Below are 18,160 nucleotides of genomic sequence, written 5' to 3' on the forward strand. Positions count from 1 at the left end.
GTGGATGGATGTATTGATTGATTGATGGAAGAATTGTTTTTGGATGGATGGATGGATGGATGGATGGATGGATGGATGGATGGATGGATGGATGGATGGATGGATGGATGGATGAACTACTATTGGATGGATGGATGGATGGATGGATGGATATATGGATGGATGATCAATTATGGGATTGATGGATGTATTGATTGGAAGAATTGTTTTTGGATGGATGGATGGATGGATGGATGGATGGATGGATGGATGGATGGATGGATGGATGGATGGATGGATGATGAATGGATGATGGATGGATGAAAGAACTGCTATGAAGTGGATGGATGGATGGATGGATGGATGGAAGGAAGAACTACTATTGGATGGATGGATGGATGGATGGATGGAAGAACTGCTATGAAGTGGATGGATGGATGGATGGGTGGATGGAAGGAAGAACTACTATTGGATGGATGGATGGTTGGGTGGATGGAAGAACTGGTATGAAATGGATGGATGTTTGTTTGTGGTGAAGAGAAAGAAATGACTCAATCTTCCAGTCTGACTAACTTTACAGTGAGGACACAGGTGAGGACACAGGTGAGGACACAGGTGAGGTCATCAGTCTGGTGCTGGTTTATAGACAGCATCTTACAGCACAAGTATCGATAATTATGATTTATAAACCAAAACTTAGAAAAACAAGGAAAGAGACCTGGAAGACAGAGTCCTCAAACACAATCCTGTCACTCGGACGAGGATGGAAAGAGGAACCCAAGGGTGTAATAACCTATACGCCTAAATCTGATATGACAATCCATTTGGGTGTTGTAGCAGCAGGGAAGGCTGCAGCAGACCTCTTGACAGTCTGACTCCTCACTGTCAGCTCGCATTGGCTGGTTCGTATTTCCCTCTGTGTCTCGGCTTTAGATGCGGGGCGGATAAAAATATCCACAATAGCAGACAGGCAGACCCTCGTGGCGTTGGGTTTCGGTTTTTCCTTTCCTTTCATTCTCAAAAACTGCTGCTCAGCTAACTTTGCCCCAAAGTGTGGAGTTACAGCGAGGGGACTGCAGCTCAGAGAGAAGAAACTTTACTTCCATTAAGGACAGTCCTTGAGAGTTTAACTTGGACTGAAATTCACTTCCCCCCAGGCTTATGCTTATTTTTTTTTATCTTCATATTCACTTTATTATTGAATCATCAGAACGTTCATATCATAGTACCATCAAAATCCCACTAAAACAAGAGCAGAAATGTGAAAAAAATCCAAAAAGAGTCAAAACAACTGCCTGAAACTGTTTTTAGGTTGCCAAGCACTTCTTAGACTTACAAAAGCAGTAACATGACTAAACATTTTTAGTATTTAAAATTAAATAAGGATGTTTATTCAAGATAAAAATGTTTATATTATGTTTATTTAAAATATTATTTAAATAACTCTTCCTTTAAAGAATTAAATGGTTATTTGTCCCATTAAAGATTAGAAATGAGAAGAAATCAGAAGTAATTTGGCCAACAGCCTTCGTAACTCAGAAAGCAAATCGAATCCTCCGTCTGTCTTATGAATCTGGCAAGAAATATTGCTTTCAATATCTAAAACTCGCTCAGTATTTCTATCCACAGGTTTACAATAAAAATCTTTGTACTTTTTTTTGGAAATGTGAGAATCAAATCCTGTAAACTGTGGAGTGAAAAAGACCCTGGGTCGATATTATCGTATCATTTTAACCCGTAACCGTGTCTGCTGGTGGCTCAAACCTCTCTCCTGGAGGAAAACTGCACAGTTATCGTTCATTTATCAGTTTGTAGTTTAGGAAAAGATGTCGGAGCATGGACACATTTGCATGCGCCGACTCCAGCCCTGGCAGGCTGCGGCTCCCTGAATTCCTGCACTGCGATTGCAGAGCAGAGGGCGTGGTGACCTGTTCACAACCCTTTAAAATGACAGCAGCCCATTCCTCCAGCTTCACTGTAGCCCTCACCATCTTTCTTCTTTCACATCATCGTCGTGTCCCCACCCCTTTGCAGGAGGCCGGCTGTGATTGATTGATGCATTCTGGTGTGCGTGCTGACATAAATATTAATCATGTGCCACCTTCAGGCCACTGTCTTACTTAGACTGGCCAGGAAAGGGGCAGCTTTACGGGTTCTTGCGTCCTGCTTGCTGATCTAACAACTATTTTCCTGTTGAGTAAAGATTTAGAGTGACAATAAATTTTTCCTCAGGAGCTGTAATGAAGAAGAGCTCGACCTGTCATTAATTTCACGCATTTTATGTGACGGGAAAGGTTTTTTTTTTTTACCTCTTTTTCTTCTTCTTCTTCTTTTTTTTTTTTTTTTAAAGAAAAAGCTTCAGGGTTTTATAGATTCTCGTTTCTTCTCCTCCAGCCTCGCTGCGGTGCAGGGGAGGGTCAGAGAGGGTTGATGGGGGGGTGTTGTTGAGGCCCGTGTCTGGGCATCGAGCGGAGGGGGGCGTGACCGCTTGTCTGCTCCGGAGCTCCTAACGAGAGCGTGATTCATGGCACGAGGGGCTCCCATAGGGACGGGATTAGAGGTGCTGCGTCTAACCGCTCCCCAGAGAGAGTAAAAAGATATTTAATCTGCTCACCATGGAGGCAGCCATCGCTGGGCTTTGTGTGTGTGCTGCTGTGGATGTGTCAGCTGGTTGGGGTGGGAATGACCCCCTGACTTTAAATACCTCAGAATAAAACATAAACTGATCAATTAAATTCATGTTTTTTTTTTTGTTTGTTTGTTTTTTTAGAAAATGCACGGCAAACTCCCTAAGCTCTGCTGATCCTTTTATCTTTTTTTCTCCTAAATTTAGCAGATTTTTTTTTTTATCATACAAAGTGGTCAAAACCTGACATTTGTTTGTAAAATATATACAAAAAAATCATAGTGCAGATTAATATTTATTTCCCCTTTTTAATTTGGTTTACATACTGCATCAGTTCAGCTATGATCATTTAAAAAAATAACAAATATAATCACCTTAAAACTTAAAATAATAAAAAATATTCACCTAGATTTACCAAGAATAATCAGATATCTGATCTGATAATTCATTTTATTCATTTTGTTCTCCTATAAGGACCACTACATACAAAATCATACATATTTGATAGAGTAACATCTTTAAATCCAACATAAAACGAATAAATCACAAGATTATTTCTGACTGCATCAAAGTGCACGCACAACGCTGTCAACAGAACAGATTTTTGAGATTCAAAAGTAATGACACCTTTTCCACATTTAATGCAACTTATACCTTGTTTAAATAAAAAAAATGTATTGAGAAGAAATGTAAAAAAAAAAAAAACGAAGAAGGTGCAAGAAGTGTGCAAACCCTTTAGCTCACACTTTACTGAAACACCTTTTCATTTAATTTCAGCGTATTGGTAACAGACCTATCATCATTAATTAATCATTAATTAGTCATTAATAACCATGAATAAAACTCACAGCAGCAGGACTTATGTGACATTTCCTTATCTGGATCCTTAAGCTAAGACTGCATTTTACAAAAAAAAAAATGTTTAAAGTTATTTTTAAAAGGGTTAAAAAAAATACATCTAAGTCAACGATCCCCTTGCATACTTTCATCGGTTTTGAACTGCAACACCTCTGATTTTAAAGGAAACCAGCAGATTGCATCTGATCGTTGCTACGATGCATTTCCTCAACCTAAGCAAACATTAGGAGGAAACATTCCTGTTGTTGGAAATATATCAAACCCATGAAATGGTAGCCAAGTACTCTTCCCCAAAGTCTATGTTGAGAATATGCAGATAATCAAAAAAAATAAATATCTGACTCTAAAAGCAGCCATAAAAATCATATTTTCAACAAAAAAAACCCCAGCTTGTATGTAGTTGATGAATATAACAAATGGGCTAAACAAGTAGCAAATTCACTCAAGAGGACCTCTATAGAAAAACTGATTTATGCAGGATGTCAATGTTAATACATACATGTTGATTATTTGATAACTGTTGGTACATTTCTCTTTTATTATTTCCTTTCTGTTGTACTTTACTCCTACATCGTGTGATTGAAGCTCAGTGATCTGTTGGCGTCTCTTTGCAGAGGCTTCGTCTATGACAGCAAGAACAATCTTCAGATGAGAGGACTGATTGTCCTGCTGCTGTCCAAAGCAGCAGGACCGAGCCACGCAGCTTCAGAGCTCCTCACTAAGGACATGGTCAGCGGCATCTACCCAAGGTAATTCGAGGCTGAACCAGAGCAGATGGATGATTTTACTAAATGTTTGCTTGTTTCTAGAAATTATTCACCTCACATTTTGAGGGTCTGACATAAGAAAGAATCATAATCTTCCTTTACAGGAAGAAACAAGGTTTTTAGAACATTACTAGTATAGGGGCAGCTGATGTTTCTTTCTTTAGATAAATGGATCACCCACCAGTCTCCCACTCCCAGTCCACTGCAGCTAGTTTGTCACTTCTCTGTGGATGTTTTTGCTGCCTGAGAGGAAACTGTGGGCAGTGAACATCTGTGGCATCGCAGTGCAGGGCCATAAATGCGCTCGGCAGGCAGACCGAGACAGGCGATCCCGCTTTTGTCCCAGTTATGTGGCAGCTTCAGGATAAACAGGGAAATAAGAGTCTGGAGTCAGGTAACTCTACCTTGTCTGCTGTGGTTATCGTCCACACCAGCTCTGCCTCATCCTCTGGAGACAGTGTGGGCCCAGGTAGGATGGGAGAATTTACCTTTTGTAAAATAGAATAAAGAAAATGAACAAGCATCTGACATTCTGATGAATTCTAACAAAAATACAAATCTCATTTTGAGCCTCGCTCACACCGTTTATGGAAGCTACTCTAAGAAAAATCTACTTTATGCAAAGTGATGTTTGGAGGAGTTGGTTTTTTTCTTTTTTTTTTTTTTTACTATCATCCACTAAAAATATTTTATTTGAACATTGAGGAGTAATGTGAATATTTAGGGTGTAGCAGTACACAGAAGTCACGGTTCGGTATGTTCTCAATTGTTAAAGCCACAATTTGAAATGTTTTCAGTACACTTCAATCACATACATTTACTAATTTGATTTTATTATGTCATAAAAAAATTAAAAAGTGCAAAGTATAAAACTACCTGAAGATTTGGTTGGATTTATTTCAATGACTGAAGTAGCATAAGCAGGCATTGCCAATATCTGAAAAGATTGGTGGATTACAAAGCAATGTAACCACATCAAAATGGTCCATATAATGTTAGCAACTTTTCATAAGACTGGAACCATATTTGAAGATAAAACATCACCTTGTGACAACCTAGTCTCCCAGCTGTACCTGAATGCAGCATAAGCAGCTGCTGGAAAAATCCCATCTCATCAACCACCTTATATTTTATATGATTGAGCTGATTGGATGCTACAGATTAACCATTTGGATGTCAGCAGATTTTTCTCCACTATCAGTGATGTTTACATTCACCTAGACGTATCTTTTAGCTGAGTGTGGAGCACGCTGGGTATCTTATTGCTGCCCAATTGTGCATATGCTGACATAAAGTTTTGGTTGTACCACCTTTTGTTTTCCTGCGAAAAAAACAACAACTTAATCTTCCATGACAGAGTTTAGCGATCGCTGGGAGTCCTCTCTGCTGTCACTTTTTGAAGTTGCTCCACAGAACATTGCATTTAGTTACACAAACCGATCTGTTTCAGCTCACAGATGTGCCATAAATCCATGTTACACAGATGAACATACCGGGAGCGTTCCTGCAGACATAAACAGTTCCCCAGTTATCCTTCAAACAAACACTAAGTAGGAACTGCATTTGCAAGAAAAAGCTGTAATGTGCTAATGGTGATGTTATCCAGGAAAGTTGTTGACAAGCTCTTCACTCAGTCTTATTAATACTAACAGACAATATACAAATAATCATTCTCAGTCCGTTTCTGATTGAAATCATAAAAACTGATTTCAGGAGGATAATCTGCATACCATCACTGGTTTAATTGTGCTGTTGGGACTAGTTATAGAGATAATCAAGATCATCTTGTGTTGTGAGGTCATCATGATGAAAAGCAAGGAAAATTTGAGTTAATAAAATGCCGATCAGTATCACAATATTCAGCTATATTCCTTCAATGAAATGTTTTCTACTTTAATACAGCTGTATTTTTCTGCACACAGCCCTGTATCATAAGATAAAAGTGTGGACAGAGTGGCTTAGAAACCAGCATGTTGAATTTTTGGACCTGTGGTCAGATCTCTACACAGATCCCATAAGAATGTTACAGCTCCAATATTAATTGTGCAGCTTTAAAAAGGACAGACACTTTCACCAGAGAGCATAAAGTTGCATTATTATACTGACACGCTTTGCAGCTGCTGTCACTTTCAAGATAATAAATTGACATTTAAAAAGCCTCTCTCAGACGTGACCTGCTGTCCCTTAATTTTATGCTAATTGAGTACATCCTTGTCCTCTCTGCATCAACCCACGGGTGCCTCTCCAAAACATTTTGCAGCAGGTTGCTTCCGATTTGCTGCAGTCTGATTGAAATATGTGGAAATGGGCAATTAAGCAAGAGGAAACTTTAATTTTAAAGGAGCTAACAGCAACATAGATGTGTTCTTCTGCAATGGACCATCTGCCTGCATTTTCAGCTGCTCTGATATGCAGGAAAAATGCTGTTTAGTACTGCAACTCTGACAACAAGCACCAGATGGGGAAAAAAATTATATGTTTGATGTGGCTGTTTTCATGGTGTAAGCTTGACGGTTTCATGGTTTTAAATAAAAAGTATACAACAACCTAACTGTGGCCTCTGAGATTTCAATTTTGTATATAAAGGGAATAATTTAGCAGCAATAATGTGTAGCTGCTACCTAGCTCCACATAGTAGCTAATAATTCACCTGGAACTACATCAACCTGACTGTAAACGTCACTGGTAGTGAGCTAAAGTTCAAATCAATTTAACTCTATTGGGTTGGAAGTATTTCCTAACAACCAGATCTTTGTTCACATGATAAGCTGACTGGTGGACAACTTTGGATTTTAGTGGCAGGAGGTGGAATCGGTCCCTCAATCTTCTGATAGCTAAACAACTATTCAAGCCACTGGGCCACAGACGTCCCACGGTATCCGAGGAAAACCTGTCGTAGCCGTTTTTCAGCTAACCAACTAGCTGTGGGCAGCTTCAAATAACTGAGGACCAAAACTACTTCAAAAGTCGAATTAAAAATACTTTTAGCTGTAGAAACTGTGATGGAAACATTTTATTTTTGAAAGAACTGTGAAATCTTAACATACCTTCAGGCTGGTAATTAACTCACACCCTATTCTCATAATTAATAACTAACATAGCGTGCAAACGGTCACAGAGTAAATATTTGAAAATGCGACTTCATCAGAAACAAATGATTAAGCGTGCAGATTCTAGGCCTTAAACATAGATTGACCTATTACACATATCGAGGTGCGCAGTGTGGTAATGTAATATGAATGTAATGCTTCAGATGACACTCTGAGGTCTGCTTGGGCCTCCTCACATCCACACACACATGCACCCACCCACACACACACACACACACACACACACACAGGCCAGATGCCAGCATGCGGCTCAGGACAGGCATGTGGGTGTGTGCCAACTGTTTTCCAGAAGTGACTGCTGTGCTCCTGGTGCCTGAAAGGCTTCTTTCTTACTGCAGGCTGGCACATCTGTGTGGTGCAGCCATGTCTGAGCACAAGCATCCTGACTGCTGAGAAACCTCTCCTTCCCATCCTGCCTCCCAAAAACAAACGGCATCGCGAAGGTGTTCAAACCTGGTTTGGAAGGTGGTGCGTTACCACGCAGCCGCATCACGACACGATCTGGCACACACATCAGATCACTGGTTCCAACACACAGCGTTCGCCTAGTCATGAGATGGATAGTCCAAACTGAAACACACACACACACACACACACACACACACACACACACACTCCCAGACACACACAGCATGATTTGATCACCTCATTTGCACTAGTTTGCTCCCTCTCTGCCTCTGCCTCCACCTCTCCTGGGCTCATTAGCACCTCGGATAATGACGAGATGGAGGGATTGAGGGAGTTGAGGTGGGGTGGGTTTTGGGGGTGATTGAAACCTCCGGGGGATGGTCTCCTCCCTTCTGACAGGGAGCATTTGTAAAACATTTCCCACTCTGCTGCCTGACACTGATGATTCACCAAAGCACCACCAAGATAAATAGATGGATGGACAGATTGAAACACTCGCCACTCTCGCAGATTGTCCAACTTGCACCAGCCACACCTTTTAATTTTTTTGTTGTGCGTGTCCAGTGAAAATCACATCACCGGTCGCATCAAACTGGCCGCTCGATGGACAGGCCAGGTTTTTAAATCGCACACTGGAACTCACTTAGATCCGCAAGTCTGTGTTTGATGTGAGGCAGACTGCAGAGGGAGGAAAATGGAACAGAACAGTCAGGACAAGGGGCGTGGTAAGGGGGCGTTACACCTCAGGAAGATGGCATTGGTTGCTATGCAACTGGGAACCAAAGCTATTTATACATCGGCCCCCTTATCCCCCTTTTTCCTCCCCAAGCTCCACTGCTGCTGATGAGGGCCGCTAGATTGGAGGGTTTGGATTGTGTGTGCGCACCGGGTTTCAACCGATGATGCTTTCACTGTGTGGGATTCCTTAGTTTTTTACTTAATTTTGAACACAAGAAAAACACAATAAGCAAATTGAGGTTACACAGGTGTCATTCGGATCCCTTCAGTTACCATGCAACTCGATATTAATATTTTCTCTTGTAAGACATTTTGAATTTTAAAAACCTCAAACCTTTCGAAACTTAATTCTTAAAGCAGAAAACATCAATTGACACACAATGAGAGCACTCAATATAAAAATCACAATTGTATGTTTCTGCCTAATTTTGCTGAGTGTAATCAAATCAACACCTGGCACACTGACACAGTAGCATGCAGTCAGTATTTTCTGTCAAGTCTGCGTCATTAAAAACAGAAAGTAGTTTACAACGGGAACTAATAGATTGCTGCTAATTATTTAACAGGGAGAACTGGCTTATTTGAATAATCAATCTCTGGTTTGTGTCATACAATCATGGAGGAGATTATTCACACCCCATGAACCACGGCAACCAGCAACAACACCCAGAAGTCGTTTTCTGTACGACTTCATCAGTCTCTCGCATCGCCGTAGAGACATTTCTTCAGTTCAGGTTCATTTCTTTTCCACGCAGCTCTCTTAAGGTCCCACTGCATTTCAATCAGTTTCAGGTCTTGAGTTTGACAGGGACGTATAACACCTTGATTATTTTCTGTTGTAGATTCACTGCTGTGCTTAGGATCATTGTCCTGTTGATGGTTTAGTTTGGACCAAACTCCAGCTGTCAGACAGATGTTTTTTGCAAAGTCATGACCTTATAAACTTTTCCAGATTGATGAACAGCAACAGTTGTTTCTGACAGATCACTTTATATACTGAAAAATCAATAATTGTTTAATTATGTTATCTGAATATCTCAGGCTTGTCAAAATGTATATTAAATATGCATTTAAATATGTTTCTTTGATGGGGTGTCCCAGTAGTGGTGGCCATTTATCGTGAGAGATTTCTTATCAAAATAATTTTGATTTATTGTTGGATTGATTATTATCAGAAATGTTATTTTTTATTATTTTCTCCACTGTTTGTTTCACGAGAGCTTCAATAAACATCAGTAAATTAAAAAAAATATGATTAAATGCAGTTACTGTGTGCATATTAGTGATTATAAATCACTTTTATTTCACCCTGAGTAACACTATTTCTATTGAGATTGTTTTTCAACAGCAGTATTTGTGCTTGTGTTGCTATGAATGCTAACATGCAGTCACAGCCACAACTAAGAAAAGGAAGTATTAGTTTTTTAATCATAATTTTTATCAATATCACAATAGTACCTTAGTCCATACAGCCTTCCCTGTATCCCAGTTTTTTTCAAATAATTGTCTAATTTTCTAAAAACCTTAAGAACCAACAAGGGTGTCCTTTTTTTTTTCCTATTGTTCATCAGTCTCTGTCACAGAACGTGGAAGGAAATCCGGCTGCAGTGAGAGAGGATCTCTTTAACAAATCCCTACAATCGATCGTTTACATGAGAAACCAGAAGAAAAAGCGTGTTTATTATGAATATTCAGATGAAATGGTCATTGTGAGGTCGACTTGGAATTAAAGTTGTAAACCTGCACGACCTAAAATCATAATGTTTTGTTCGTCTCATTGTAACAACTCGCTCTCCTCTTGAAGTGCAGCTATCACTCTGATTCACCCCGAGTGCATTCGACTGTCAGTCTGTTAATTTGCTCTTATTTGAGCCCTGAACTTATTAACTTTCTTTGGGGGAAACGACGCTGTTGTTGCCGTGCGCCACCAAGCAGCGAAACCGACCAGACAATGGGTGTGATTGAGGGGCAAAATACATGACATTATTGAATTTTAATCACATCTTTTTGACGCAGAGAATGGCAATTACCTGGCTGCGAGTGCGTATATAGGAAGGCGTCGTAGCTCGGAGCAGACGAGCGGCTCATCAGGTTTCCACGGCGGCTGAAAGAAGGTCGTAAGTGGCTATCAGCGCACCCGACCCTGTCTGGATGGATCCCTCCTGTCGCAGCGTGGCGAGCGCCTTCCATATGGAGAGAGGCCTAATTATCCCCCACCAATGACTGAATCAACATTTGATTATATCCTCCCTTAGGCTGTTCTAAAAGACTATTCAAACACCACTGTTGTGTCGTTTTTCCCCCCTCTCCTCATAATCAAGAATGGCTGTTATCTGATAATGATAAGTTTAATTTCTTTTTTTATGCAACCCCCTGACACTTTGTGTGGAGAAATCTCTGACATGTCTCTTGGTTTTATGCCTTGGGGGATGAAAAACAGGGATTTTTAACGCAGAGAATGTTTCTCTGGATCTCGACGTAAACAGTTCTGATCACATTGATGCTTTTTGTTTGTGTATGTAATTTCTACGGAGTATAGTTGGGGGAAAAAAAGTGAAACTCTTCTATTACATTTACACTACATGAAACAAAAACCAATGTTTTGTTTCCCCCCCCAAAAAAAAAATTAAAAATAAACTTTTTAATACAGAAACGTCTGATGGGTTCTTGTGCATCTTTTTTTCTGGCACAAGTTTTATTTTCTCTCAGTTTTCTATTTATAAGCTTGGATAGAGGCTGTGTGAACAGCCAGCTTCTTTAACAATGACTTTTTGTGGCTTACCCTCTTTGTTGACGTTGCCAATAGCAACATCTTCCTAGAAATCATTTAAGCCATAATATATAATTTTTGAGTTTTTCTACATCCAAAATATACATAAATGATTACTGGAAAAGGAGCTGGCTGGTAAAAGATTACTGTGTCCAAGCATATTATTGGAAAGTTGAGTGGAAATAAAAAATGTTGTCAAAATGCAAAGTTTTTTTACATTAAGAATTTTCTGAACAGTGGTAATTTGAGTTTCATCAGCTTTATCTAATCTAAATTAATAGAAAAAATCCTTTGGAATATATCACACTATATGTTATAAACCTGAAAGAGCTTAGTTTTTAAATTTTAATCACTGAAATAAACAATAAGTGACATAATGCACCTGCATGTCAGATGAAAAGGAAGTCTTTTAGAGTATTTTACTCTTGTGCACGTTAGAAAAAAGGCATCATATGCTCTCTTTTTTGTAAACTGCATATTTCAAAAAGTCAAAAAGCTCTTAGTCTGTCAAGTCTCAGGAGAACCTCCTTTAGAAAGCAAGACGAGAAAAGCTGTTTTTCCCTCTTATTTTTATTTCTTTTTTGTTTGCTTTGTAGTCAGAGGAACCTGGCAGAAATCACAGAGCTCATCCACACAGCGTTCCTGGTACATCGAGGGATCGTAAATCTGAAGGAGTGGACCGTCTCAGACGGACCGCTGAAGGACATGGAGTTTGGGAACAAGATGGCGGTCCTGAGCGGCGACTTCCTGCTGGCTAACGCTTGTACAGGATTGGCCGAGCTCAACGACACTAAGGTAGACTTTGATGAAGACAGGAGATTTTCCTGCATGAAAATGAACCTTCGCCCCATTTTGCTCTGCGTTTATCTCTGACACGCCTCCTATTTCCTGCTCAAGAGATGAACATTCCCACTGTATGATGCTGCCACTGCCATGTTTCACCATGGGGATGGTGTGTTCAGGGTGATGTCCAGTTCGTTTCTGCCTACTGGTGGACATTTATCGCTTATCATTTATCATGATGAATTTCTTGTCATGGTAAGAATTTTCATTTATTGTCACGACAAATTCAAATTGTGACGATATTTTCCGTATTGTCGGGATTGTTAGTTTTACTATTTTCTCAGTATTTATTGATACTCAGTGAGAGTATCAATAATTAAATATTTTTGTGACTGGCATCCTACAGAAGCGCATTACAGGAATGTTTTTCAAGAGCAGTGTTTGTGATTGTGTGGCTATAAGTGCAGCGTCATAACCGTACAGTTACCCAAAGAAAAAGCAGTAAGTAGTACTTAATGTTGTTGTCACAATATTACCAATTGTGACTGGAGTTCTCGAGGAATCCTCCAGGTTCAGTGTTCATCTTTGTCTTTCAGTGCAGAGGTAACGCTGCTGGTGCGCCACAGGTCGTATCTGCTGCCTCGTTGGTAACGCGTCGCTGACAGATGCTGTCACCACACTCCTCTCTCAGAATGCGGCAGCGAATCAAAATAACCTCCACAGTTATGCCGGCCCTAAGCGGCTTTCACGCTGCCCTTTCTTTCGTGCGCACAGTCTGGCTTTATCTCTGCTCCTCGGCAGCCGAGAAGTGCTTTACCAAACGCACCGTGCAAGCAGCATCGGTGGATGAGCCTGCATGAGAAATATAACGGGTGGCGAAGGAACACGTTCTACTTCAGTGTTGAGGATCAGTCTCTGCAGAAATACACAGCAGTGCTTGTTTTTCCTCCCTCAAACAAACCTGCAGAGCTGTTTATGAGCAGTGTGAAAGTAATCTGAAGCAACCGCAGGAAGCATACCCACAGTGGAAGTTTTTAATGGACATCTGATAGCTACCAGTTACTCAGCTTTGAAAAGGTTAGCAAAACGAAGTAAACTGAGGGGAAAGCACACCACAGCAGGCACGGAGCTTTGTAATTTCAGGTGACGTTTTAATGTGTGTTACACCTTTTAAAACCTCTCAATTATAAAATTTCACTCCACTTACCATAATTTTTCAGCTCTTAAGTATGCATGTTGTCTGCTTTGAGGGTTTCTTTTGTTGTTGTTGATTCATAGAAATAACTTATTTCAGGCACAAAACAGGTTGTAAACTTAAAGGATGCATCTTTTATATGCAGACATTGTTCCTCTACTGAAAAATATTCTTTTAGGCTTCACAGCGCTCCTAATTGCTCAACTTTCCTCATTTTGAAGTACTTTACAGTGTGCTTCCATGGTCAGGTATGCCTTGTTGATAATGAACTGAATCAGAAAATGAACCTCTCAATTTATTAGTTTATATTTCAAACCTCACCTGTGGTCATGAGATAGGAATAAAAAATAATTCAGGATGGCTCTGCCTCAGATTAAGAGGCAGACCTAGAGCTCCCTACAGGGTCTGTATGTAATAATCATATTCAGTTTTGATGTATATAGAAAAGAATTTAATTTATCAGACAAAAAAAAATCTAAATTTCTGCTTTTTTGTTTATTTAAATGTGTGTGATGAGGTTTATCTTTGATTATTTTGAGTTGAGTGTTTGTCCAGCTCATTAATGAGTTTTTTTTTTTTTTTTGGTAACACTTTATTTGAAGGGGGGTGAATAAGACTGACATGACACTGTCATAAACATGACATAACACCTGTCATGAACATGAATAAGCCTTCATGAATATTTATGACTGTTGTCATAAAGCGTCATTCAGTAAATTATGATACTTTTAACACAAAGTTGACATTATTCACAATGTCTTTATTATGACAACTTGACATTAACCAAGAAATCATTACTGATATAAATTTGTTATAAAAGTATTATTGATTGCACTTTAAAAATTAGGTAACTTTATGTTATTAAAGGTAAAGTTTAAACAGTAATGATTTCCTGGTTAATGTCAAATTGTCATAAAGACATTTTGAATAATGTCAACTTTGTATTAAAAGTGTCATAATTTACCGAATGACGCTTTATGACAACAGTCATAAATATTCATGAAGGCTTATTCATGTTCATGACATGTGTTATGTCATGTTTATGAAGGTGTCATGACAGTCTTATTCACCCCCCTTCAAATAAAGTGTTACCTTTTTTTTTATATCCAATCTTATATCATTGCAATATCAGTGTTTGCAATATCGCAATCCCAAAAGACCGCTTGGAAGCAATATGTGGTAGGATGTAATACTTCGAGTTCCACAGATGCAAACTCTGCACTCCAATAATAAATCTGAGCTGATAGATAGACTTTCACTTCCCTCGTTGCCCACGGTTGATGTATATATTTTTAGTGGCTTAGATCCTAAAGCCGCTAAAGAGGTGTAAGAACATTGTGAAAGAAAAGAGTGGAGATGTTATGCTCTGCTTATTTTTCCACCTCTAGGTTATTTCAACTCTGTTTTAAAATTGACACAAACTGGTTTTGTTTGAAGGACTAAAATTTCTACATGTAGCAATTTTGAAGCTATTTTCTGAATTCTTGAAGCTAAATTCTTGGTCGAGATCGACGCTTTGAGCGGATGACCGGAACACCTTTCAGGCTGGAGGATCCAAATCTCTCCCCTCCGTCTGGCAGAGTCCAGCACCCCAGAGTGAAAACTCATTTCAGCTGATACTTCTTTTTTTTATTATGATCAATATGTCCTGGCGAGGGTTGTAAAGTAGATGTAGCAATAAATCGAAAGCTGCGCCTTCCTGCTTAGCACAACAAACCAAAGCAACAACTCCAACTCTCAATCTGTCAAATCCCTCTTGAGCAAGGCACCAAGATACTTAAACTCTCCACTTTGGGCAGAGACACACCCTGGTCCTTGAGGAAGCATTACCAGAACCAGGTCTCAGACATAAAGGAGATTCAGTTCTAGAGTTAATTCTCCAGATTTTCCTCTTTGCGCCTCAGCGAGGGTAAGAAGCCTCACGATACATTGAATCGAATCATCACAACATCTGTGTGCAACGTTACTAGCATTAAGTTGAATTCATTGTTAAAGTGTGCCACAGTTCATTGTTAAGTCTCACACATTCATGCTTTACATGCCAATACCATAAGGCCGTACTTTCACTGCCAAGATAAATGTTAGTGATCCACTTTCTGAAGCTCACAGGAAGCCATTTTCATATTGCATCGTGTGCAGTGCCTCAGGCTACTAAAAGCTGTGATGTACAAGCATTTAAGAGTATTTGGACATTGTCATGATCAGTTATTTCTGCTTATTTTTGTAGTTGTGCTGTTCTTTCTGTTTTTTCGTGTTATGCTACAAACCAATTTCCCCTGGGATATTAATAAAACTGAACTGACATTGCGACAAAGGACAAGATTGAAGAAAATTGCAACAAAAATCATAATTGGAATTCAATAATGCTGTCACTGTCATAGTGGGTCCTAGTGAACGCACCCACATGCAAGAACACAACCAGTTGAGCGAATCACAATAATAAAGTTTATTAAATAAAGAGAAGTGGTGGGGAGATCTGGATACGGGGTTGGAACTGCAAGGTCATCAACTGTTAAATGAGAGGACAGATGTGAATAGCAGTCGGTGGCAGAAGGATAATGCAGAGAAAGTCGGTGAATCTTACTTGGATAAGGGGTGGAATGGGTTTGATTGTTGCATCGGAGGGCTGAGGTCCAGAGCTCGCTAATCCGGCGAGCGGAGCACGTTGGAGGACGGGCAGGTAAGAGCAGCTGTAGCGGACGGTTGGCAAACGGAGAGCTCGATTCATCCAGGGGCGAGGGTACTGGCTTCCAACAGGTACTACCTGAGGCGTCAGAGGGAGTAACGGTTCCTCGGGAGGCTGACCGGAGCGGAGATCACTCGGAGACTTGTATCCACAGGCTACACGCTGGGAGACGGCTGAAAACCTGACGAGAGGGAAACACATCGGGAGATCACTCAGGTGAATAACTCAGAGGGCCTAGCTCAGGGAAAGTTACCATTCTAGGTTAACACTCAGGCACCGGAGTGTTTGCCAGCCGCAGCATAAATACTCCACTTCAGCCCTCTTCAAATTAGCCACAGGTGCGTCAACAGGGTCTGCCACCGCATGTTCCAGGGGCTAAGCCCATCGCGGACCTCTGGTGGATGGTGAGGAAACAGCAGGCAACAAAACAAAACCCAACCCCAAGATTACAAAAAAAAACAAAACAAAACACTGATCCCAACAGTCACAACCAGTTTGTTTCCCAATATGTTTAAACCTTAGGGGCTAAATTATACATTTTATGGCCACTGGGTAAGACATTCTGTTATTTTCAGTGTTATGGTCTGAAATGCATGTTTTTCCTGATCTTATTTTCATTTTAAATTCATTAGCGGTCAGCTTCATTCGGGAAAACTGTTGCTTTAAAGCTAATAATTTACTCACATTTAGAAAGTATTGCAATCCTTAAAGACTACACTAGGAAAAAAAAGTTTACAAAGGAAATAAATGAGTTTTATTCTATTTATAGTTGTGATCTCCATCATGCAAATTGCGTCTCAAACTTACAGGTGTGTCTGTAAATGGCTGTGACATCTGACAGCAGATCATTATTTGTGGATGAGCCTTCAGCAGCGTCGCTGTCACTCGGAGCGTCGGACTGGACACCTGTCAGTGCTGCCTCCCCAATTATTTCCTGAGTTCTTGGGTCTATTTGCAAAGACGTCACCTCCTCCTGTCCTCCTCCGGTTGTCATTACAGATGTAGGCAGTGTGGGCAGAAGACAAAAAAAAAACAACAAAAAAAAACTTCAAATGTTTCATGAAACCCTAATGTCATAATCGAATTTAGGATAAGACGTTAAAGAATAAATGTGAGCTAAAATAAATGCATCCATCTGTCTATACTAATCCACCCATCCATTAATCCATCCATCTATCTATCTGTCTGTCTGTCTGTCTGTCCGTCCGTCCGTCCGTCCGTCCGTCCGTCCGTCCGTCCGTCCGTCCGTCCGTCCGTCCGTCCGTCCGTCCGTCCGTCCGTCCGTGTTTCTCATCTCAATGGGGCCTCCTCATTCTTTTCTGTCTGCCTGAACAATTGAAATGACAACAAATAGGAAATGAAATAAGAAAATGATCCGTAAAACAAAAGATGAAAGGGAGGAGGAAGAAGCAGTGGCTCATCCTTCCCTCAGACTGAGCTGAGCTCATTTGAGCTGCTTGTTGCCACAACCTGGTCAAACACCAGGGTTGAAATGTCAAATGTCAAGAACTTTGTCTTTTAACTGCAGATGAAAACATTTCTCCTGCTTTGTCCTAATGTACAAGACATGGAAATACCTGCGGTCCTCACCCTGCTCACCTGTTTATCATAACTAGCTTGACAATAAGGGCTTGAAGGACTGATTTTAAATATGTGTACATAATAAAACAAAAACTGTAATAATTTAAGTCCTTTTTTGCCATTTTTCCCATCTTAATTTTCCAACTTTACTTCATGCCTCCAAACTGCACGGTCAGCCTTTTTGCCCGTCTTTTTTTTTTTTTTAGCTAAAATCTACAGTATGGATCTAATTTTGTGAGGAATTATAACAGGCTGAATGCTTCTCCTCCTGAGTAAACGTAGACTTTTATATTTATTTCCTGGGCTTCAGATCTTTTTAGTAAAAAAAAGATGATGGATGAGCAGATTTGGAAGTGTTTGGGATTTTTTTCCCCCTCTTTTACACTGAAAATGATGGAGATTATGTGTCGTGGCCTTGAGAGGAAACTTATGCTGCTGCTTGTATAAACTGTAAAATAATCTCATCACACGGCTCCGATTTCTCCCCCCTCTCAATTCTGTGGGCAAAACACGATCTGGCTGGATTTGGGAATGGAGTAAGAGGGAGAGTTAATCTGATACTTTCCACAAAAAAAAAAAAAAAAAAAAAAAACAGGTCTCTCTCCCCCCCCCTCCCCCCGGCCCGCCAAGAAGAGACCCCCCATCAGGTAAAAAATGAG

At 40.1% G+C, this 18,160-nt stretch overlaps 1 protein-coding gene and 1 long non-coding RNA gene across 3 annotated transcripts in view; one reads left to right on the plus strand and one right to left on the minus strand.

Annotated features, from left to right (window-relative positions):
- Window positions 1-18,160, plus strand: part of pdss2 (prenyl (decaprenyl) diphosphate synthase, subunit 2) — a 40,697-nt gene that overhangs the window by 6,403 nt on the left and 16,134 nt on the right. For both annotated transcript variants that reach the window (XM_015043185.1, XM_015043186.1), the window contains exons 2-3: window positions 4,078-4,212; window positions 11,853-12,051. In XM_015043185.1, coding sequence (XP_014898671.1) covers window positions 4,078-4,212; window positions 11,853-12,051 — 334 coding nt within the window. The remainder of the gene's footprint in view (window positions 1-4,077; window positions 4,213-11,852; window positions 12,052-18,160) is intronic.
- On the minus strand, window positions 15,666-17,150 carry LOC106953998 (uncharacterized). The gene is made up of 2 exons (XR_001426285.1): window positions 16,174-17,150; window positions 15,666-16,101 (listed from the first exon to the last, which is right to left on the minus strand). It is a non-coding gene; the product is annotated as an uncharacterized LOC106953998 (long non-coding RNA).

Source organism: Poecilia latipinna, unplaced genomic scaffold (assembly GCF_001443285.1).
Source record: "Poecilia latipinna isolate Pla-1442-1.1 unplaced genomic scaffold, P_latipinna-1.0 Scaffold620, whole genome shotgun sequence".
Taxonomy (NCBI): Eukaryota; Metazoa; Chordata; class Actinopteri; order Cyprinodontiformes; family Poeciliidae; genus Poecilia; species Poecilia latipinna.